Source organism: Pagrus major, chromosome 22 (genome assembly GCF_040436345.1).
Source record: "Pagrus major chromosome 22, Pma_NU_1.0".
NCBI lineage: Eukaryota > Metazoa > Chordata > Actinopteri > Spariformes > Sparidae > Pagrus > Pagrus major.
The window spans coordinates 3,667,289-3,690,220 of record NC_133236.1 but is presented as its reverse complement, the minus strand read 5'-3'; the positions used below and the strand labels follow the sequence as shown (position 1 = coordinate 3,690,220).

Genomic DNA, 22,932 nt, shown 5'->3' with positions numbered 1-22,932 from the left:
GACATGTGTTCCTACACATGCTTCATGTCACAAGGGAAGATGATAATGAAGCTGTTAAGAGCAGTGAGAAAAGCACCACAGAAAACATGACAACTTGTGAAACAACACACAACTCTAGTGGAAATTGTTGTGCCACCGGGGCACAACAATTCCAGAGAGCAGAAAACCTGGAAAGGAAACTTGTCAAAAACAAAGACTTTCATAAAGAGTATCAGAGATTCATGTCTGACCTGATCAGTAAAGAGTATGCAGTGGAAGTACCAAAAGAAGAGACTGTGTCTGAAAATGATAGTGTGTGGTACATACCTAATCATGGGGTATATCACCCCCAAAAAGGGAAACTTTGCGAAGTTTTTGAATTTGCAGCATCATCAGGGCAAGTCATTGAATACAGAACTTTTACAAGGACCAGATTTAACAAATACACTAATAGGAGTGTTAACAAGATTCAGACATGACCACATTGGTTTAATGTCAGACATAGAGGCAATGTATCATCAAGTGAAAGTACCACCAGAGGATCAAGACCTCCTGCGATTCCTCTGGTGGCCGAATGGAAACCTGAATGAGCCCTTGAAAGAATACAAAATGGTTGTGCACTTGTTTGGGGCGACATCCTCTCCCAGCGGTGCCAACTTTGCATTAAGGAAGACAGCTGAGGATGCTAAGGACAAAATGGCACCTGCTGCAGTTAAAGCATGCACAATTTTTATGTAGATGACTGCCTTTTGTCAGTGTCAGATGAAACCCACACTGCAAAAACAGCCCTTCTAGAAAGAAGCAAAAAATTCTTATATTCAATCAAATCATCCTATATCAAGCAAAAAAATCTGCCAATGGGGTAAGCTTTTTTCGCTTGACAAGATTTCTTAAAATAAGCCCAAAATTCTTGGCTCTGAAAGACTAAAATGAGAAAAAAACACTAATTTAAGATTAAGTTACTTAAAATTAGAATTTAAGTCTCTTGAATAAATTAAATTTAAGAATTGACACCTTAATCTGGGATTGATAATGAGCATAAAAGTAGTTAAAATAAGACATCATTTCTTAAAACAGCATAACAAATATAAGTGATGTTGTCTTAAATCAAGACACCAAAACTTTCTCATTTAATATTTTTTTATTAACTTTGCAATACAATTGCTCAACTCAACATCCAAAAAAGGACAACTTCCACATTCCAGAGCTATCATAATCTAACAGATTGAAAAGCCAGTTTTGATTTGAACCTCACTATCAAAAAAACCCATCAGTTATTGTAGCAGCATACTACAGCAATAAACACCATGTTGCAGCTGCTTTGCAGCATATTATCCCACAGGAAAGGTTTTCAATCTCACCAACAAATGTGTCTAACTGTGATGAACTTTTTTTTTAAACAGAACATCATCTTTCTTTGAAATACTTACAACAGGAAGAGTGGGGCAGAGTGATGGACAAAGGGACTCACTCACTGAATGACTTCCACTCACCCATCGTTTTTTTGTCGTGAGGGGTCAAATCCTGCTCATGAATTGAATCTTGAAGTACCTCTGTCTGCAGTACTGACAGTAGTGTAGAAATGCACTTGGGGTAGGTCATGTGCAGGGCATAGTAATATGCCATGACGTAGAGAAGTCCCTCATTAAGTCTGTCTATGGTGAAGGTGGTCACAGGTGTTTTTCCGATGGCGATCATACAGTTGTCCTCAGAAACGAGCAGAACCGGAGAAGACAGGGGTCGCTGCTGCATGAAACCATTAGGATCCTCAGAAGTCTAGATGACACAAATAAATCAAGAAGATTAGAAAAAACATTGCAAGTAACATAAACTTAAGACCTGGACTAGGACATTAGTGAAATCATATTGTACTTTAAAACAAACAGTCACAGTAACCCCTCAGCATTAAGCCCACTGCAAATGCTGAATGCACAGCTAGTTCCAATGATGTTAGTACTACATTAAGTACACTATGGAAAACACTTCCCCTTTGGAGCTTTTGAAATGATAAAAGTTTATCTCAAAGTAACTAAACCTAATATAAAATGTATGCCTGAAAAACTGTAACATATATTATGAAATGTTTCAGTAAGTCTGTAAATCTCACCGCTAGGACATGGAAAAGAGCCTCGCTGCTTGAGCCCAGTTTCTTCGGTGGCAAAGTGCTGGACGGAAAGAGCAGTGGCATGGCTCTGAAGACAGCTGTGATATGCTCCACTGGTTTAATGGAAAAGGGACAATACAAGGTGGTACCATAAATAACTTTAACATAACAAATAATTACGAGACATTATTATTAGGGATAGACTGATTATCGGCCGGGCCGATTATCGGCGCCGATATTCGGCATTTTGACGCATATCGGCATCGGCCTTTTTTTTAATCCGACGGCCGATAAGAGATCAATTTAAAACTGGGTTATTTTGGCTCTGATGCAGCCGCACCTCTCTGTCTGCTGTCGCTACTCTGTCTCCAGCATTGTCCCACCCACAGCACCATCTGAGTGGTTACAAGCTCTGGTTACACGCACAGGTAACAGCCAATCAGCAGTGAAAGCTGTGCATGCACAGTGCTCACGTGAGTTGTAGAGTTTCGCTACAGTCTGCTGAGCGTGTAGAGCCAAGCGGACCGGTGGGCTAACGTTACGCTAATGCTAATCAGCCTTCACCTCAACGTGCTTCCCTGCAACAAAACTGGACTGAATTGAGTTCATTAGGTTTTTACTCTCTCTCTCTCACACACACAGACTTCTACTATCACGGACTATTTCCATATCGATATTATCAGCAACCTTGTTTCGAGTGATTAACACGCACGTCTGGAGGGACTGCGAGCGAGCAGAGCTGCCGCTTATGTTTATATAACGTTAATGGGCTCACAGTCATGTTACTAGTTGAGTGTAGAGGACTGGGATGTTAATTACAATTTCAGGAGAGTCTGCTGCCTTAACTTACCTTCGAAACCGAGCCCCCAGGAACAGCGCCGGTTCCGTTCGGCAAAACTTTTTCTCCTCTCCGCTCGCAGTCCCTCCAGACGTGCTTGTTAATCACTCGAAACAAGGTTGCTGATAATATCGATATGGAAATAGTCCGTGATAGTAACGTAGCCCGCCGGTAGCCCCACCGGTCCGCTTTCTCCTCCTGGCTCTGGACGCTCAGCAGACTGTAGCGAAACTCTACAACTCACGACGTTACTCTGAGGCCCAATACGTTAGCGGCAGCTGTCTGTTCCTATGATAAACACTGATTATTAAAGAGAAGATGCTGCAGGCTATTTAGTGTTTTTAACGGTTTAATCACTTGAAACAAGGATGCTGATAATATTGATAGGGAAATAGTCAGTGATCAAAGTAAGAAGTGTGTGTGTGTGAGTAAAATTCAGTTAGTTTTACTGCAGGGAAGCACGTTGAGGGGATGGCTAGAGAATTAAGAAAACTAAAGTTAAAAGTTAATTAATAAAGAAGTGTGTGTGTGTGTGTGTGTGTGTGTGTGTGTGTGCCACATGAGAAGCTGCAGAAACTGACAGCAAAGCACCGTCTGTCTGAGAGAAAACTGTAGGGCAATAATGGCTGTTTAACTACCAAGTTATTTTACTCTACCTTTTTTTTGTGTTGATTGAGATCCCAAGCAGCAGAAAATGACATATTGTTAGATGAAGTGTGTCCTGAAGCTGTCTTTGACAGTTTCTTGTAGAGAGGAGCAGGATATTGCTGTTCAAGACTTAAGACATAATATAACTGCATCAAGGCCAATATTTTCCCTTTTACTGCAAATGAATATCGGCTCCAAATATCGGTTATCGGCCTCCTTGACTACTAATAATCGGTATCGGTATCGGCCCTGAAAAAACCATATCGGTCTATCTCTAATTATTATATAAAATGAACAAGTCAATGTATTGTGACTTCACCTCCATTCAAAGTTTTAGGAGGCTTCATGGCCTTCTTCATAACTCCATAAAACTGGACCTTTGAATAGAAGGTTTTCCATCTGTTCTGCATCTCTGATATGTACTGGGAGTTGGTCGGTTGGATGATTCGCTGCAGCTCATCCAGCACCTGAAAAATAGATTCTGATAAAGAAAAAAAAACTGAAAAAAAGTACATTCTGATGACTTCTTCAAAAAAAAAAAAACCCAACAACATTACTTACATGATCCAGTTCTCTGAAACAAGGGTAAGCCTCTAGAATCTTTGTTGCTCTGTCTTGCTCCTTTAAAACATCAGAGGTGATGAAGCGTCTTCGAGACTCAAATTCCATGTTCAGCAAATGAGTTACCGCAGCTTTGTTTGGCTTTTTGGACTTGTACATTTCTTGGAGGGTCTTGTAGTGTCTTGCTTGGATTTTCTGGCTGTCCATGATGTCAACTGAACAAGCTGAAGACATTACAGGAACGTTATGGTGGAAAGGGGACACGAGATTTCCAAACTAACAAGTAAAACTGACAAATTAAATGTAATAAGATACATACATTCTTCATCACTGCTGTTCCGGTTCTGCGCTGGGGTGCTGGTTCTAGGTGACAGATCTACTGGGATGCCCATGGTGTTAACAGGTGACCGTTCCAGAATAATGGTGGATGTACTGGAATCTCCATCATAGTCAGTAGTTGCAACGTCTGAACTGACTTCTTGTCGTGGTTTCTTGGAAGGAGGACCTTTGGCCTTCTTTGGACTTCTGACATTTGAGAGTCTCTTCATGAGCTTTTTGGCAACATGCTCCTGTGAGGCATATATAGTTAACATTAAAAAAAATGACAATAGGCTCAAACTTTCTTATATTCTAATTATATCTTTCGGCAATGTCTTGCTCCATTTGAACTTTCTGTCACGATTTAGCACTGTATGAACAGAAATCTCAGTATTAACATCATACCAGCAACAAGCAAAAGTGACAAAATCTACTCACCCACTCATTGTTTGATGACCTGTCTTTTATCATTGGATAGTAATCCATCAGTCGCTTTGCCATGGCATTCACCTCATGTTTGGTGGGGTATCTGGAGTCCTCTGTGGCTCTTGCGATGGAGATCATGTTAGTCATAGTGTTTCTTATGAGTCGGCAGAAGAGCTCCTTGGATAGGGTCACATTGTGCTCGGTCCCCAGCCGTTTCTGTTCAAAGTAGGAGCGTCGCACCTGTTCAAGCTCACTGTCTGTGAAGACTATGTATTCTGGGTTTGACATAGTCACAAATTTAGAAGTATTGGCCTCCTCTTTTGAAAGGTCACTGCCTCCAGTGGGGGGTGATTGCTGAATTTCGGGAACAGTATCCACCTAAAACACATTGACACAAACATTTATTGAGTAACTTTGTCATAGTATGTTCTTACTTGTTAGTTCAAGCATTATCATTTTGGGGATTAAAAAAGCACTTTTTTATTTTATATCCACTGTTGAAATGGACTCAAAGCAGAAATGTCTAAACAAATGACATATTTATGTATATGAACCAGATTTAAACTGTGATATTGGAAAAATGTTGTACTGTTAAACAGTTCTGTTGTACTGTGAAAGACAAACCTGACCTTTTCATCTTTATTTACAACAAGCCATATAGCCCGCCGCCTCAAGAAATTTTCAGGACCAGGAAAGAGGTCTTTGATGTCGTCTCGGGAAAGCGAGTGGAGTAAGTCTTCTCCAATATTAGCAGCTGGAATATAGAACAGGTTATCATTGAATTCCCTCAGATTTTAACATAGCAGGTGAGGACATTTTGCCAACACCCCTTGTACAATAAGCACTGTTTGGACATTTTACACATTTTTCCTATTTTTACTTCAAGAGCAGTGAGTGAATTTGACAGCATCTATAAATTACCGGTACATATATTGAAGCCATGCAAACTACAGTAAGAGTGACAATAGAGCCTTGCTAGATAAAATGCATTCACATTTCATGTCAGTTAATATTGTAAAGCTTGATAGACAATTGGCACCACAAATGGCACCTTTAAACAAATGCGTTAGCATACAGATTAAACTCAGGCGCCTTGTACTTATTGTGCGGGGGGGAGAGGGGGAGGGGGTTGCCAAGGTAACAAACACCAAGTCAGTGGCAAGACTTGAACGGGGTCCTGTGCGCGCAAAAGAGCTCCAACGGCTCCGGCTCCTGCCTGGGCATGTGCACTGCTTAATCAATTAACCCTTAACATTTTACAACCAGGCATTTTTCAGCATTTACAGCCCCTAATATTAACAACATGGACCCAAAGCTTAATTAGACTTAACCTATTTCTAGATGGGAATCATAATGCAACACCAGCCGGTTTTTTGATGTAGATAAGCTGCTAAACTTTAGCCCATTAGCAAATCCACAAATCGTTAAGATAGGTAAACAACGCCAGCACAACATAAAAGTAACCCCTGTAGCATACCTCTGAGTGTGGCAATTGCAACCTCGTCCAGTTTGTCCATCTTTTGACTCTGATATCCATCCACAATCGATGTTTGAGAATAATACATTTCGAGCAGCAGCAGGTGACCTCCGGAATAGCTGCTGTGTAGGCCTAATTCAAATTGCAACGGACTCCAAGCGGAGAAAAAAAAAAAAGAAAAGCGCGACAGGGTGGATTGTACCATCTTCCAAGAGGGAGCGGGGGTGGGCACTCAGCCTAAATGAGTTTATTTTGCATTTATACAAATTATATTCATCTAAATAAGTTTATATTACTTTATAATTATTAAAATCGAGGCACACTCATGTGATAATTGATAAATGGCAAGTCGTTTCTGCCGTCATAAGACACTGAATTATGGTGTGAGCAATAACCAGGACGTATCACCAGGTCATGGTTCAGACGGTTCAGACAGAGCAGGGGCAAACGCAGGTCGGACTCCAGCTAGTTAACTCAGGCTAAAAACGGGGGAAATGATTTCTTGAAGGCATTGCTCCATTAGAAATAAAGTGTGTGTTAAAACAGTTAGTTCTTTTAGGTCAACTAGACTTGGATGTTCTCAATACTGCATTAACTGGATTTCCCTACTCCACTTGATGTCAAAGACAAACCAAGCCCTATAGCTTACAGCACATTAGCTTCAAGTGATAATAAATTGAAGCAATCCTCAGGCCAAATGATTGTTCTACTAAAGATATTGCCATTTCTTATTGATACAGCTAAAGATACTGAATACTACAAAATAATTCTTGAACTCATAGAAATTGTTAAAATTTTGTTTGCTCCTGTCATTGGTCTACAGACAATTAGCAAGTTGAAAAGACTTAATACTTTAATACTTTGCAAGTCTTTAATAAGGCATAATCAAATGTATGAATGTTGTCAGAATGTAAGTTATTCTGAACACCCAACTTTTTTTAACGAGTGTGCGTTGGGACCAACTTCAGAAATACGCAACATGTCGTATTTGAAAGAAAAAACAAGGGCTTTCCTTGGAACTGATGACATAGACAATGCAGTGTCTGTAAAATGGATTAATCTAAATGATAATAAATATATACGGGAGAAGACATTACTTGTAACTGCTGTTAATTCCAATGATTTACCTGAGTTTGGACTTGTGAGCAATATCTTTTTTTTTTTTGTAATTTATTTTTTATTGACATTCAGAAACAGACATTCACAGCATATACATCATGTGAGCTTCTGACTTCTTGCATCTGTTGTCTGCCCTAAATGCCGAAATAGTATTTTAGTTTATATCCAAGTTATGAGAAGAAAAACGTACAACCATAACAACAACAATTGAAACAAACAAACAAAAAAAAACTATGTACTGGTAGGGAGTGATCTTTCTCATACATCATAGCTACTGGTTTGTGAAAATAAAATCCGGCCTATGAGGCGTGACATATTTGACCCAGTTATCCCAGTATGATGTAAATTTCTCCAATTTGTGATTAACAAAAGCTGTTATCTTTTCCATTTTATAAATGTCCATTGTGATATCCATCCATATATTTATGGTTGGGCTCTCTGTTGATAACCATTTTCTGGTAATACTCTTTTTACAGGCCACCAGCAAAATATTTACTAAGTGTTTATCTCTTTTCGGCCATTCCTGAGGTATGTGTCCAAAAAACATAGTCTTACTCTCAAGGGGTATTTCACATTTGAAGATATCCTGTAGGGCGTTGTGTATTTCTCTCCAGTAGTCCCTCAAGACAGAGCAGTCCCAAAAAATATGGTAGTGGTTTGCACTTTGATTTCCACAGTTCCTCCAGCAGACAGGAGAGTTATTATCATAGTGAGACTTCTGGGAGGGTGTTATAAAGTACCTAATTAGGCTCTTCCAGCCGAACTCCCTCCACTTTTGCGAGCTGGTACACATCCATTGATACCTCCATATTGCCGTCCATTCTTCCTCAGATATATTTATCCCTCCTTCCTTCTCCCATTTTATTTTAATATATGAAGTTGAGTGTGATTTCAAATCCAATAGACCCTTATACAGACATGAAACAATTCTATCATTAGTTTCTGAATTATAGCTTTTTATAAACAATTCAATCAAACGTGTGTTTGTCTTTGTTACATTTTTCATCTTCGTATCAACATAATGTCGTAACTGCAGGTATCGATAGAAGTCTTGTTTTTCTAATAAATGTGTCCTTTTAAGCGTTTCAAAACTGACCAATTTTCCATCTTTCATTATACTACATAGGACTGTTATACCCTTAGCTATCCAGTCCTTGAATCTAGAGTCCAGTTTATTAGGTGTAAACTCTGACTCGTAAGCACACCATTTAAGAGCTGTAATATTGGTCTCGAGTTTATATTTCTTTATGATAGTTTTCCATGTTTTAAGGGTCCATTTCACCCATGGGTTATCAATGTTATTTATATGGGTTTGTAAATTATTATCAGCTAAAATTGCCTGAATGGGAATGGACAACATTTTTTCCTCAAGGTTTTTCCATTGGGCAGTGTATGACGGGTTACACCAGCATATCACTGCTCTCATCTGCGCTGCAAAATAATAATATCTGAAACAAGGCAAGCCCCATCCTCCCTTTTGCTTAGCCAGCTGTAAAGTTTTTAGGCGAACCCTTGGTCTTTTACCTTGCCATATATACCTAGATAACATCTTGTCCCACTCATTAAATTGATTTTGGTTAATCTCTATTGGCAGGGTTTGAAATAAATATAAAAATCTTGGCAATATATTCATTTTGATAGAGTCAATTCTGGAGCTAAGGCTAAAGAAGGGAATTAAATTCCATCTTGCTATGTCGTCCTTTATTTTTTTATGTATGGGTAGATAATTCTGTTCAAATAATTTTGTAAGATCTTTTGGTAGGTTGATGCCTAGGTATTTAAAAGACTCTGTTTGCCATGCCAGGGGGTAACTACCTTTTATTTCTTCTGGTGGGCTATAATTATATGAAAGTAGCTGGGTTTTACCTATATTGATTTTGTACCCTGATAATTGGCCGTACTGTTCAAATGATTGCATCAATTTAGGTAAAGAGTATGTTGGGTGTCCAAGGTAGACCAAAATGTCATCCGCGTAGCAGGCCAATTTATATTCCCTCCCTTTAATAGTGATTCCCTTGATGTCTTCGTTTTGTCTAATGAATTGAGCTAATGGTTCCAAATATAATGCGAAGAGTAATGGTGACCATGCACAACCCTGTCTGGTGCCCCTTTCTAGGGTAAAACTGTTAGATAAACATCCATTGACTTTAATCCTAGCGGTAGGATTGTTATATAGTGCCTGTATAGTTTTAATAGTCGTATCATGGAAGCCGAATTTATATAATACCCTGTAGAGAAAATTCCAATTGACGGAATCAAAGGCTTTTTCAGCGTCTACGCTTATCACAATTGCTTTAATTTTATTTTTTTGTATATGGTCCATAATATGTAGTGTCTTCCGTATATTGTCTTGTGTTTGGCGTTGATGTATGAAACCTGTCTGATCGTTATGTATCAATGTTGGTAGAAACTCTTCCAATCGTTTGGCCATGATAGACGTAAAAAGTTTATAGTCCACATTAAGAACAGAAATTGGCCTAAAAGATCCACACTCCATTTTATCCTTGCCTTCTTTTGGTATGGCTGAAATTATTGCCTCCTTCCAGCTGGGTGGCATTTGTGCCTTTTTCAAAGCCCAGTTCAATGTGGGAAGTAGAACGGGTATTAGTTCTTTTTTAAATTCTTTATACCACTCTGCCGTGTAACCATCAGATCCTGGTGACTTGCTTAATTTAAGCCTACTAATTGCAGCTTTTAATTCTTCTTCAGTTATGTCCGCTATCATTGTTTGATTTTGTTCTTCATCTAGAGTGGGTAGGTCTAGGGAATTCAGGAAGCTGTCAATCTGAGTTACAGTCCCACCAGGGACTTCGGAATATAGGGTTTTATAAAATACTTCGAAAGCTTCCTGAATTTCATTTAATTTATTTTTTATCACTTTTGTTCTTGGGTCCCTAATTTTATGAATTGTATTTTCCGCTATCTTTTTTTTCAGTTTCCACGCTAGTATTTTCGTAGATTTAGAGCCACTTTCATAGTGTCTCTGTTTCAGAAACATTAAATTTTTCTTGATTTCTTGTGTGGCTAGATTATTAATTTCGTTCCTGATGTTTTTAATTTCTCCTAGTGTATCCTGTGCCAAATCCATTTTATGTTTTCTTTCTAGTTCCTTTAGTTTGTTTTTTAAGTCCTCTAATTTTCTATTCCTATTTCTTTTCTTGAATGAGGATATTGCTATAATTTTCCCTCTTAGTACAGCCTTCAAAGTATCCCATAATATGGGAGGTGAGACCTCTCCAGTATCATTGAGCTCTAAGAAGAGACTAATTTCTGATTCAATTTGTGCCTTAAAGGATGGATCATTTAACAGGCTTGAGTTCAATTTCCATGTATTATTTTTTAACCGTAGGTTAAAATCAATGGATAAGTATATTGGTGCATGGTCACTTAGATCTATCGTCCCAATTCCACAAGTATGTATTTTATCTTTATCCTTGCCAAATGTTATAAAATAATCTATCCTTGTATAGAGAGAGTGAGGAGCAGAATAGTGAGTGTAATCCCTTCTGTTAGGGAAAAGGTCTCGCCATATGTCGATTAAGCCTACCTCCTCAAGAAGTGTATTTACTTTCTTATATAGGGATTTCATATCGTGAGTTTTCCTACTAGACGAGTCTAACTTGGGCTGTAAATGTATATTTAAATCCCCTCCACAAATCAGAAGGCCTTCTGTTTCTATTACCATAATATTAGTGATTCTTTGGAAGAAACTAATATCACTCCCTGGGGGGGCATAAACATTCAAAAGGGTGATTGGATTCCCATCTATCTTTCCTTTTACTAAAATAAATCTGCCCTCTTTATCACCCATTTCGTATACTTTTTCAAAATTTAGTTTGCTTGAAATGAGGATTGCAACTCCTCTCCTATGTCCTGATTTGTATGAAGAAAAGAACAAATTAGTGAAGCCCATTCTCTTTAATTTTACGTGCTCCTTATCTGTCAGGTGGGTCTCCTGTAAGTAGACTATATGGGCTTGTTCTGCTCTCACTTTAGATAGGATTTTGCTACGTTTAATTGGGTTTAACAGCCCATTGACATTAAAAGAAATAAATTTTACTTTGTCACTAGCCATGTTTATTCACTGTGTGTCAACAAAATAAACAAAGTAGGACTTAGTAGATCTACTCCCTGAACAAACAAGAACATCAAACATAGGTAACAGGTAAAGAAATAGAACTGTGATTCCAAGGCTGGGGTCTCTAATAGATGACCCTGGGCTGAGCTAGAAAGAACGTCTAGCTGTGAGGGAAAGCCTCTCCCACCTGTGGGCTGAGGGCCCTCACCATGGCACTTGGAGAGAGGAGGAAAAAGGTCTCTGTTCATTACACAGAAAGTGTGTCCTTATGCATCCCTCGCTTATATATATATATTCTCACCCAACTGGGGTATATGCAAATATTTTGAGGTGGGCGTAACACCGCATATTTTAAGTTCTGTTTAGTTTTACCTCCCTTTAGAAGTCAGTCAGTACTTATGACTCCTCTGAAGAGGGTGTGACCTGTCTTCTGAAGGCTCGCAGTCTCTCTCTGATGTTTTTCTCTCGCTCCTCACCTGTCCCTCGCCGGATCGGTCCTCCCGCTGCTTCCCAGGCGGTGCGGGACAGCTGCTCAGCCAGACTCTCCTTCGGTGTAATCACGCTGACTGGTAGCCCTCTGTCCTTCATGTCTGTGGTCGCCTCCTCCGCTGTCTGATATAGACGTGTTCCATCCTCATAAAACACTCGTAGTTTAGCCGGGAACGGAGTGTGGAAGCGGATATTTTTCTGCTTTAACACCCGCTTCGCCTCTGCGTATTCCTTCCTCTTCTGCAGGACTGCTGGAGGGTAATCCTGGTCAAAGTATATTAGCCTCCCGTTCAGGAAAACCTTCTTCTTTTCCCAAGCTCTGCGTAGAATCTCTTCTTTAACCTTATAGCGGAGGAATTTGACTATTATTGACCGCGGTTTGTCTTGCCTGTCTCCGGTGGGTCTTGGTGCCAGCGCCCGATGCGCCCTCTCGATGTCGAGCTCCGCGGTAGGGTTTATCCCCAGCGTGTCCCGCAGTAGTTTTTCCACAAAGTCCATCATAGACGATCCCTCGGCTCCTTCAGGAACATTATATATCCTTAGATTCTCCCGTCGGGATCTTCCTTCATGGTCGAGTAGCTTGTTTTCTTGCTGGTGCATGACTTTTATCACCTTATTCAGCACCTGCTCCAGGTTTTGAACGCGGTCTTCCACTTTTTCAATTCGCACCTCTGCCTCCGCTATTTTTTGGTTAACGCTGGTAATCTCTGATTTAATATCGTTCAGTTGTTCTTTTGTGTCTTTTCGGAAGTCCCGAATCTCCTCCAAAACTTCTGCCAGACTTGCGGCGGCACTTGAAAGAGCTGGGTTAGCATTAGCTTCGCCATCTTGTCCCTTCGTAGGAGAGCTGTTCTCCGAATTTTCTGCATTTGCAGTTTCTGCGGCGGTGATTTCTTTGTTTGCACGCGTCTTCCCCATTCTTGCCCCTCTTGTCTGTTCAAGTAATATCTGAAGATCTGGTATTTGACGGTCTAAAGGGGCAAAATAACTATTTTCGCGAGGGAGCTGTTACTTTAGGCTGCCATTCAGGATGGTGACGTCACCGGAACCCCTTGTGAGCAATATCTATGTAATTAACTCATCATTATATTGTTTTGAGTTGCAGCAGCATACTACTGTTCGCTATGATGGAAATTACATGGCATATACAATAGAGATTCCAAACATGGCACAAGCAACTGAACTCATAGCATCTGATAATCTGGTAGATTTCACTCCATATTATAGTTATACTCACAAGGATGTGACATATGTCCCTACAAAATATTATCTGGGAGATGTGCTTGGGCTACACAGAGCCTCATCTGATGGACTGTAAAAGGCGCACTGTTTAATGTGTTTGCCACAAACTGTGCTTCTTGACCGTTAATTTTGTTGTTTCATGATTCTTTCTTCTTCAGATGAACAATCAATTAGCAGTCAGATGCCGATGCTGCAGGATACTGCATGTTCTTTTGTGATTCAGGATGCAATTGAGTCAAGGGTCATATCATTTTGCCATTTTTTCATTTTGTTTTGTTTATGGGCCATGCAGTTTTCATTCAGCATGGTTATTTGTATTATGTTGTGTGTTGTATAGACCAGTCTGCTGTCATCTTAATATGTTAGATATGAAGCAGCAGGTTCTGCCCTGCAATGAAAATAATAATAATAATAATAATAATAATAATAATAATAATAATAAACCTTTAATTGTCCTTGTTTCATGGCATTCTTAAATTGAGAAGTTGTGCAAATGGTCTTACTCTTAAAATAGGGCAAATAATCTTGTCACTGCACTGGGTTTTATTGTAAAACATTTTTATACTCTGTTTCTGGTTCATTCTAGCTCAAAATTAGCTGGTATATCTTAACAAGAAAAAGTAAGGCACACTTTCTTAAAATGAGATATTTTTTCTAATCAAAACATGCTTGACAAGATTAATATTCTTTTTGGGCAAAAAAATAAGACTTATTTTCTTGATACAAGGCTTTTTTTACTTTCTTGAAATTCCTTTTTTGCAGTGCAAGCAGTTGATGTGGTCAGAGACTTGACAGCACTGTGTGAGAGTGGAGGATTTCATCTTACAAAATGGATGAGTAATAGCAGGACTGTTCTAGCCTCCATTCCTGAGTCAGAAAGAGCAAAAGAGGTTAAAGATTTGGACCTTGATCATGATGCATTACCTGACGGAAGAGTCCTTGGAGTGAACTGGTGTACAGAGTCAGATGTTTAAGGTCAGAATTAATGCAAAGAATACACCATAAACTAGACGTGGCATCCTGTCATTTGTAAGTCCTGTATATGACCCGTTAGGGTTTTTGTCACCTGTCATCCTTCCAGCTAAAATGATCCTGCAGGAGCTGTGTGGCAGGAAAGTCTCCTGGGATTAAGATATCCCTGCTGACCTGGCTCAAAAGTCACAAAAGTGGATTTTGGATCTTGCAAAACTTCATGGTTTCACATTGGACAGATGTCTAAAACCAGTTGGTTTTGGAAAAGTCACATCTGCACAAATGCACCACTTTGCAGACGCGAGTGAGAAAGGTTATGGAGTTGTCACCTACCTTCTCATTAAAAACAAAAAGGGTCTCCATTAAAACACTGATTAAATCCACTGTCAGTGGATGTATGTGAACTCTGAGCTGAATCCAGCCGACCATGCATCCAGAGGCATGAATGCAGACACATTCATAAAGTGTCAGGACTGGACTGGTGGGCCAGATTTTTTGAAGAAAGATGAGAAACACTGGCCAGTTTCACCTGATATCAAAGAAGATACAGAAAGATGTTGTTGAAGTTAAAGCTGCAGTGAGTGCGAATGCTACAAATGCATATGAGAATACACTTAACAAGCTCATTTGTCATTATTCAGAATGGCACAGATTAACAAGAGCAGTTTCCTGGATGATGAAGTTGAAACAACTGCTCCACAAACTGAGTGTACATCGCAAATTACTCACATTACAAGCAAGTGGGAGACTGAGTCATGAAAGGAAAACTGAGATTGTTGCAAACCAGATGCAAAAGTTCAAAACAACTATCAGTGGATCTTTGCTCACTACTGAAGATATTGCACTGGGAGAGATTGAAATTGTCAAACTGTATCAAATGCAAGGCTTATGTGATGAACTGATGACTCTTTAGAAAGGTGACAAGCTGAAGAGAAGAAGTCACATCATCAAGCTTGATCCTGTCGTGCAGGATCAAGAAAGATATCAGCAAAACCTGGTGAACAGAGAATGGCAAATCTGCCACAAGATCGCCTGATACCAGACAATCCTCCGTTCACTAGTGTAGGAATAGACTATTTCGGACCCTTTGAGGTCAAGTGTGGGAGGAGTATGGTCAAGAGGTATGGGGTCTTGTTCACATGTCTCACAGTCAGAGCAATTCATATAGAAGTTGCTAATTCTCTCGAAACTGATTCCTTTGGACGATTTATAGCCAGGAGAGGCCAGGTGTCTATAATGAGGTCAGATAATGGCACGAATCTGGTGGGTGCAGAGAAAGAAATGCGTGAAGCAATCAGAGGCTGGAATCAGTCAAAAATCTCAAATATGCTCATGCAGAAAGGAATCACTTGGATATTCAACCCACTAGCAGGTTCACATTTTGGAGGCATCTGGGAGAGGCAGATTCGTTCTGTGAGGAGAATTCTTAACCAGATACTGAAACAGCAGCCTCTTGATGATGAACGTCTCCACACATTGTTCTGTGAAGTCGAGGCTATTGTAAATGGCAGACCTATAACAAGAGTGTCAAATGATCCACATGACATTGAGGCTCTCACACCTAACCATTTACTTCTTCTGAAAAGCCAACCAGTGCTGCCTCCTGGAGTGTTTCAGAAAGAGGACTTGTATGCCAGGAAGAGGTGGAAACAGGTACAATACCTGTCTGACATCTTCTGGAAACGCTGGACCAGGGTACTTGCCGCTTCTGCAGGAGAGGCAGAAGTGGACTGAAATCAGGAAAAATCTGAAGGGAGGACATGTCGTTCTTATAGTGGACGACGGTGCACCAAGAAGTTCACGGGTGATGGGAAAAGTTGAAAAGGCAGTTTCTGATGCAAAAGGTCTTGTTAGATGTGCTTTTGTGAAAACTAAAACTAGTGTTTTGGAAAGACCAATAGATAAGTTATGTTTATTGCTTGAAATGGATGAATAAGTTCTTATTCCGTGTGTGATACACTTGTGTTTAAAGCATGTGATTTATGCTCCACACTAAACTTGAGTGAAACTTTACAAGACTGACTTTAGTGATGTAGTAGGTGTAAAATATTGAATAAAATGTTGTGCTGTATGACTTTATTTTCACTCTCACATTTCACTTTACGATGTGCAAATTTACAAGTGGATCGCCGATATTGTCTCCAAGTGTATTTTGGGCAAAATTGTCATCAACCGTCCACCAACGTCATCAGTCACTTGTCAACAGAGTGCAAGCTAGGTGGAGCATTTTTACTACGAAGTTAACATGAGTGGCAGTTCATATAAACATAACAGCGGGCAAAGTGCAAAGAAAAGGAAAAAAGAGAGCAAGGAAAAGCCAAATTACAAAAACTGGACACATATTTTGTTCGTCCCCCTGGAGATGAACCCGACATTGTTGTTGGCAGCGATTCAGGCCCGCCAATACTGCCAGCACAGTCAGGGAGCCAGATTTACAGGTAGCAATTCTAACAATCACTGCACTATACACAATGTGTGAGTTAGTTGTAAACTGTTGATGGTTGTTATTGTAGTAGCCCAGCCGCCTAGCTTAAATCCCCTTCTTTCTCTCTCGGCTGTATCGCGGTGATGTTAGGGACTCAGCAGTTGCTAGCTGCTCCAGGGTAGAGCCAGACCTGGTACCTGACCAGCAGGCCCCCTCCTCACCCGCACTGGACACTGGAAATGAAAGCAGCAGGTCTCCTCATGCTACAGGTGACACGCAGACCGTGGATGATGAAAACCCTCCTCTGGAGTGTTTTCTGACTGATTGGGCCAATTTTGTTGAAAACATCCAGGACGCCAACATTAAAAGATATATCCTTAAGATGGGCCCATACAGACCCAAAGGTCCATTTCCCACTGATAACGACAATCTGTGTTTTTCGGAAAGTTATTACACCTCTACCACTAAAGTTGGGATGAAACTTCCCCGCAGCTGGATGTACTATTCCCCCAAATTAGACTGCTGTTACTGTGAGCCTTGCTGTCTTTTTGCCAACCGAAATGCCCCGTATTACAACAATGCATGGGTAAACGGAATAAGAGATTGGAAACATCTTTCTGCCAAAGTTGAGAAGCATGAATCCACGCAAATACATCTTGCTGCATGCATAGTCTACGAGCAGTGGAAACTCAACAACACAATAGACGAAATGGAGAGGAATGTACGTAATGCAGCCTTGTTTTGGAGACAGGTCGTGGAGTGCATTGTAAATGTAACTCTTACTCTGGCTTCATGCAACCTGGCATTCAGGGGGCACAGGGAAGTTCTAGGTCAGGGAAATGCTGGCAACTTTTTGTCAATAATCGAGTTATTAGCTCGCTACGACCCTGTTTTGAAAGAGCTAATCAACCGACCAGAAGGGTCAGCGAAATACCTAAGTCACCAGATTCAAGATGAGATTATTTACATATTATCTCAACGCGTGAAAGCTGACATAATTAATGAAATAAATGAAGCCCCGTTTTATTCGATTATCATGGACACAACGCAAGATGTGTCAAAGATAGACCAGCTGAGCCAGGTGTACAGTTACGTAACTGTTGTTAAGAATGACATGGATATTGCAACAGATATACAGATCAATTAAGTGTTTTTGGGTTTTGAGGCGACTGTGGGCTCATCAGCATCAGAGCTTGAAAACCAAATCCTGGGCTCTATAGAGAAAAACGGAATAGATCTGACAAAATGCCGCGGACAGGGCTATGATGGGGCCGTGAATATGAGTGGTGCATATTCAGGAGTACAGGCAAGAATAGCAGAGAAGGAGCCCCTTGCCTGTTATGTTCATTGCGCTGCTCATAATCTCAACCTAGCTCTCAACGACTCTGTTAAAAACGTCCCTGGAGTGAAGCAGTTCCATGACACTGTAGAGATCCTGTACAACTTTTTTGGTCACAGTATCAAACGATGAGCGCTCCTCAGTGAGTTAATAAAGCCAGAGAGCAGAACTGTCACATTAAAACGCCTCTGTCCCACTCGCTGGACATCTCGACATGATGCGCTTTTTGCGTTAAGGCACAGATATGGAGACATTATAAAAGCCCTCATCAAAATATCCCTGACCAGTGACAAAAACGATGAGCGTGGTGAAGCAAGTGCGCTCAAGAATGCCATAAGCAAATTTTCTTTCATATTTTTAGTCAACATGCAAACCAAGATTCTTGAATGTATAAACGCTGCCTCACAGTTACTGCAAGCTAAGGACGCGGATATTCTGAAAGCATCTACTCTTCTGCAAAACGCCATCAGTGTTTTGATGGAGTTTAGGGAGCAATTTGATGAGGCTAAGTCTGCCACTCTTGCTCTAGCTACAAAATGGGGAAGTCAAACGCAGTTTGAAGCAACCAGGGCCAGAAAAGTTGAGAGGCACCTGGCTGCAGGCCTCCACTGTGAAGTCGCTTCCGGTGCAGGCTCCACTGTCAGGACACCTCCACTGTCAGGACGGAAAGTGACGACATTTAAATCTGGATTTCACCTGCATTTTCATTCGAGAGAGACCAGCGAGTGAGCATGTGTTCCGAGTAGCAGTGAGTTGCTGATTTTTATTATCCACAGAAAGTAAATGCATGGTTTCTTGTGTTCTTCGTCAATATAGGTGCCGTAAAATAATAACGTTATAGAAGTCATTAATGATGCAAATTAGTTAGATAACGTCAAAGTTAACTTTCACCAGTGGAGGTTAGCATCAACACCGTAAATTATCAGGGATTATTAACTGTATAGTGCATAACCTAAAGTAACTGTTCGCATTTGTTTGTATGTAACGTTATAAAACATTTTTGTAAACTCTCCTTGCATTAGCTGGGCATCGTCACAAAGTTGAAAACGTGTCTTTCTGAACTCACAGACGTGATATGTGAGACAGCCAAGCTACCAACACGATGCAACACACCATGATGTTTTGCCAGAGGTCGACTAGCTAATTAGTGATATCACCTGTTTAAGTGCACAAGTGGAATCAAAATGTGGCAGGACTACATGGCACATTTTTACTTTTTTATTTTTCCACCTCTGTTGTAAACTACAGTATATAAACAAAACGAATAGTAACTGAAATTACTGAGAAGTAGCTTCTGCACCATCAGTACTTTTATTTTTGATACTGAGGAAGGAAATACACATTTAGAGTGACGTCTGAGAAGGGCCCTCTGACCTCCAGACTGACTGATGGGATCTTTTCTTTTTCTTCTTTTTGGAGCTTGTGTTTTGAATATTACAACTGATCATTTTGCTTATCTATATATTTTCAGGAAGAAGAGCAGCAGGCTGAGGTCTCAGTCAGACCTGCCGATGTGGACACACCAGTGGAAGGGGTAAGCTTTTTCACAGTATCTATTGGTCAGATACTGTTGGTGCAGCAGCTATGTACAGACATCTTTCTTTGTCTTTTCCATAGGAGTCGGTTGAAGATCGCATTCTTCACGATTGCAGACATGCAGCAGAGCGGGTTGAGGCCAACAGACAACTGTTGTCTGCCAAAGTAGACCTGCCTGATGTTCTGTGCTTGGGGGAGGAGAAACAGGCTGAGGCTGCTGTGCAATATGGGAGGGTGTGGAAAGAAGAGGTGGATGAGCATGAAAAAGAAACAATCCTGGAGCCCTTCAAGTTCACGTTTTACAATACTGAGGACATGTGGAAATTCTGTGAAGAAATAATGGACAGAAGAAATTATTTGGCCTATTGTGAATGTCACACAGATGAGTGAGTTTGTGTTAGAATAAAGAATAAAGGGCTACAGAACATTTATTCATGTTGTGACTTGTGGTTTTTTTTTTTGTGTGTTTTTTGTTTTTCTCATGGATCAAGTTAATAATTCACTTGGATTATACTGTAGATATCAAGAGTAAGGGTAGTATTTAGTGGTAGCTACTTGGGTGTTCCAGCAGAACAAGAACATAATTAGCATAGACATAGAACCAAACATGAAATTTATGGTGGTAAAGAATAAAAATACAGAATAATACAACAGGAAGAAAAATTGAAAAAATATATAGAAAAAGAGCAGTGCAATAAAGTCAAAGTTAAATGATAAAAAGTCAGTTAAGTACTGTATAGTGCACAATAAAATGTATAGGCCAATGACATCTTATGAGATGTTGGCTTATGAATATGAGTAATAACTTAAAAGACCATTTGTGCACTGAGCAATGTTATTCCTGCCCTCCATTGTTTTCATTTATCAACTATTTGACCTTCTCTTTTCAAGATCCTCAGCTTTGTAGTAGGCTGCAAATAGACTATTGAGCCCCGAGTCATATCACCCACCGTTTGTTTTTCGTAATGACTAAGTTGTAAAATTACGCAGTGCAGTGTATATTAGTCGGGCTTTTTGTCCTAGATTTGGACAGAATAAAACAAAATGCCCACGTTGGGGCTCATGCGCAACATAAAAGGAAAACACGGACCAAAAACGACAAACTTTAACATCATATTGTTTACTAATTAATGCATTTGTGAGGAAAACGATTCAACCGGAAGTGTATTTCGCGATTTTATTTTGAAATGTATCCCGTGCATTTCCTGTCCTGACAGTGGAGGCGGCCTGAGAGTGGAGCCTGCGGCGGTAGCGACCTCACAGTGGAGGTCTGCAGCCAGGACCTCTTGGACAATTTCACTACGACGACGACGCCGCCACCACCACCCCTCCCCCACATTGATGCACAGATTAAAATTTGACAAAACACTCACCATCATTTGACTTAAAAAACGCTAATTCATCCACCACTGGTCACCTTAGTACATCTTAACACATTTATTTTAGCTTAACACTTGATATTTGGCCGGATAAATAAGTTGCCACTCAATAACTTTGTTTTAAGCAACCACTTGTTGCCAGCAAACGTGAACGTAATTAACAGCTTGTCTCAACCAGGTCAATGACAATTAATTCGCTTCACACCCCATGATATGTTAACACGACTTCATACAGCGATTACCATCCCGTAGAAGTAAATATATTCGGTTCTTACCTTATTTAAGCCGTATAATCCACACAGGGTCTTTGCCGTCTTCTCCTATTACCAACCGACATGAGTGAAAAAGGCATCCAAACCGGATGTTGTGATTAACTCCGCCAGGAGTGAATGTAACTCAGTCACAGGTGTTAATATTCAACTCGCTTGATTGACAACGCTCGCAGAGCTATTTGATCACTACAAGTGTTGAAACCAGTAGGCGATTTGAGGGGGGCTGCCGCCCCCCTTGCAGAGGTGTATAAAGTACTTGAAAAAAATAACTAAGTAAAATTACAAGTACCATAACTGAAAATGACTTTGTTAAAAGTTAGTCACCCTTAAGAAAATTACTTGAGTAAAAGTCTTAAAGTAGCTCACATTAAATGTACTTAAGTATCTTGTGAAAAAATATACTCAAGTATCAAAAGTACAAGTACAAGTAAAGTACAAAGTATTTTTATAGTATGCATAAAAAGAAGCAAAACAACCAAAAATAGTTCTCCCCTTGTTCTCTTTATTTCACTTTCAGGTGAATGAAATAGATGTGGTATGATAAAACAAAAACAAAAAACCACCTGAGCAAACATGTGGAGTGAGTGAATCAAGTGTCTCGTGTCTTCCTGAGAACACAACTATACATAAAGTGTCTGTCTGCCTAAGAACACAAAAAAATGCCTCCTATCTGCCTCAGAGAACACAACTAAATAAGGGGCCTTGTGTCTGGTTAAGAATACAACTTAAAAAATACATTCTCACTACACACAGCACCATCACTGGAGACTGGTTGCACATCACTTTTCTGAACAAGTGTCTTGCACAAACTGTATTGCAAAATTAAACTTAAGGACCACTTTTCCACTTTTAAACTATGTTGGGGGAATCCTCATGGGCTGAGGCATACTCACACCACACACACAAACTTTCTGGTTCTGGTTCTAGTGGTGATAGAGAAGTTGAACTCGCGGTTCATCCTCAGCAGAAGTTGATTTTCAAAAGTGTTCGCAGCTAGCCGTGCTCTTTTTGGGCTGAAGATGAGACCTGCTATGCTGAACAGTCTTTCACAGGCTGCAGAAGCAGGCAGAGGTGTGTTGAATTTGACAGACAACTTGAGAACCACAGGAAATGTCTTCAGTATCTTGATGTTGTCTGTTGAGTAGGTTGGGTACGAATCAAGCTGCTTGGTGGCGCTTTGTGTTTCGTGGGATCTTTTCAGGGCATGGATCCAACATCTGCTGAAATGGAAGAATCCTCCAACTGCTCCCTGATGTAGTCCAACCCTGAAACACAGGGAGGGTGAAACTAGCATTAGTACAGCCAGGGTATGTGCACATTTTTATAGGACAAATTTAATTAGCAAAAAATAAATAAAATAATAGAAAAAAAGTTGAGACAAATTGTGAAAATAGATCTACAAGCTCGCAACACGAGGCAGTGTGAGCTTGCAGATTGGCTACTTTCACAATTTCTGTATCTGCCAAATTCAGGGAATAAACAAGGAGAGAAACACAAATTTAATGTCTTGACTCTAACAATTCCAGACATCTTGAGATATTTTCAGGCCCCGAACTTCAAAAACAAAATTTACAGTACCCTGATTACAGCTGAAATACTATCAACCTAATTCGAAATTAGACTGATGTATAAAATGAATAATAAAATAACAAATGTAGTAAGTGTACATTAAATTTGTAATTTAATGTATATTTGCTACATTTCCTTTATTTTAAAGATCTTCATGTTGT

The 22,932-nt window shown here is 40.0% G+C and overlaps 1 protein-coding gene across 1 annotated transcript; it reads right to left on the bottom strand.

Moving 5' to 3' along the window:
• Positions 1-1,101: 1,101 nt before the first annotated feature.
• LOC141018055 (uncharacterized) lies at positions 1,102-6,446 on the bottom strand. The gene is made up of 8 exons (XM_073492915.1): positions 6,352-6,446; positions 5,504-5,628; positions 4,887-5,252; positions 4,450-4,699; positions 4,131-4,354; positions 3,889-4,036; positions 2,087-2,196; positions 1,102-1,755 (listed from the first exon to the last, which is right to left on the bottom strand). Exons 1-8 carry the CDS (start codon positions 6,437-6,439, stop codon positions 1,447-1,449), a joined length of 1,620 nt encoding a protein of 539 aa, XP_073349016.1. The 5' UTR covers positions 6,440-6,446; the 3' UTR covers positions 1,102-1,446.
• Between the last annotated feature and the right edge of the window lie 16,486 nt (positions 6,447-22,932).

What these genes read in the sequence shown, in the direction of transcription:
- LOC141018055 (XM_073492915.1), bottom strand. Translation starts at nt 6,439, where the DNA reads ATGTATTATTCTCAAACATCGATTGTGGATGGATATCAGAGTCAAAAG. An exon ending in TGCAATTGCCACACTCAGAG is followed by an intron (nt 5,629 to 6,351) that starts GTATGCTACAGG and finishes TCTATATTCCAG; the next exon opens with CTGCTAATATTGGAGAAGAC. An exon ending in GAACAGCAGTGATGAAGAAT is followed by an intron (nt 4,355 to 4,449) that starts GTATGTATCTTA and finishes TAATGTCTTCAG; the next exon opens with CTTGTTCAGTTGACATCATG.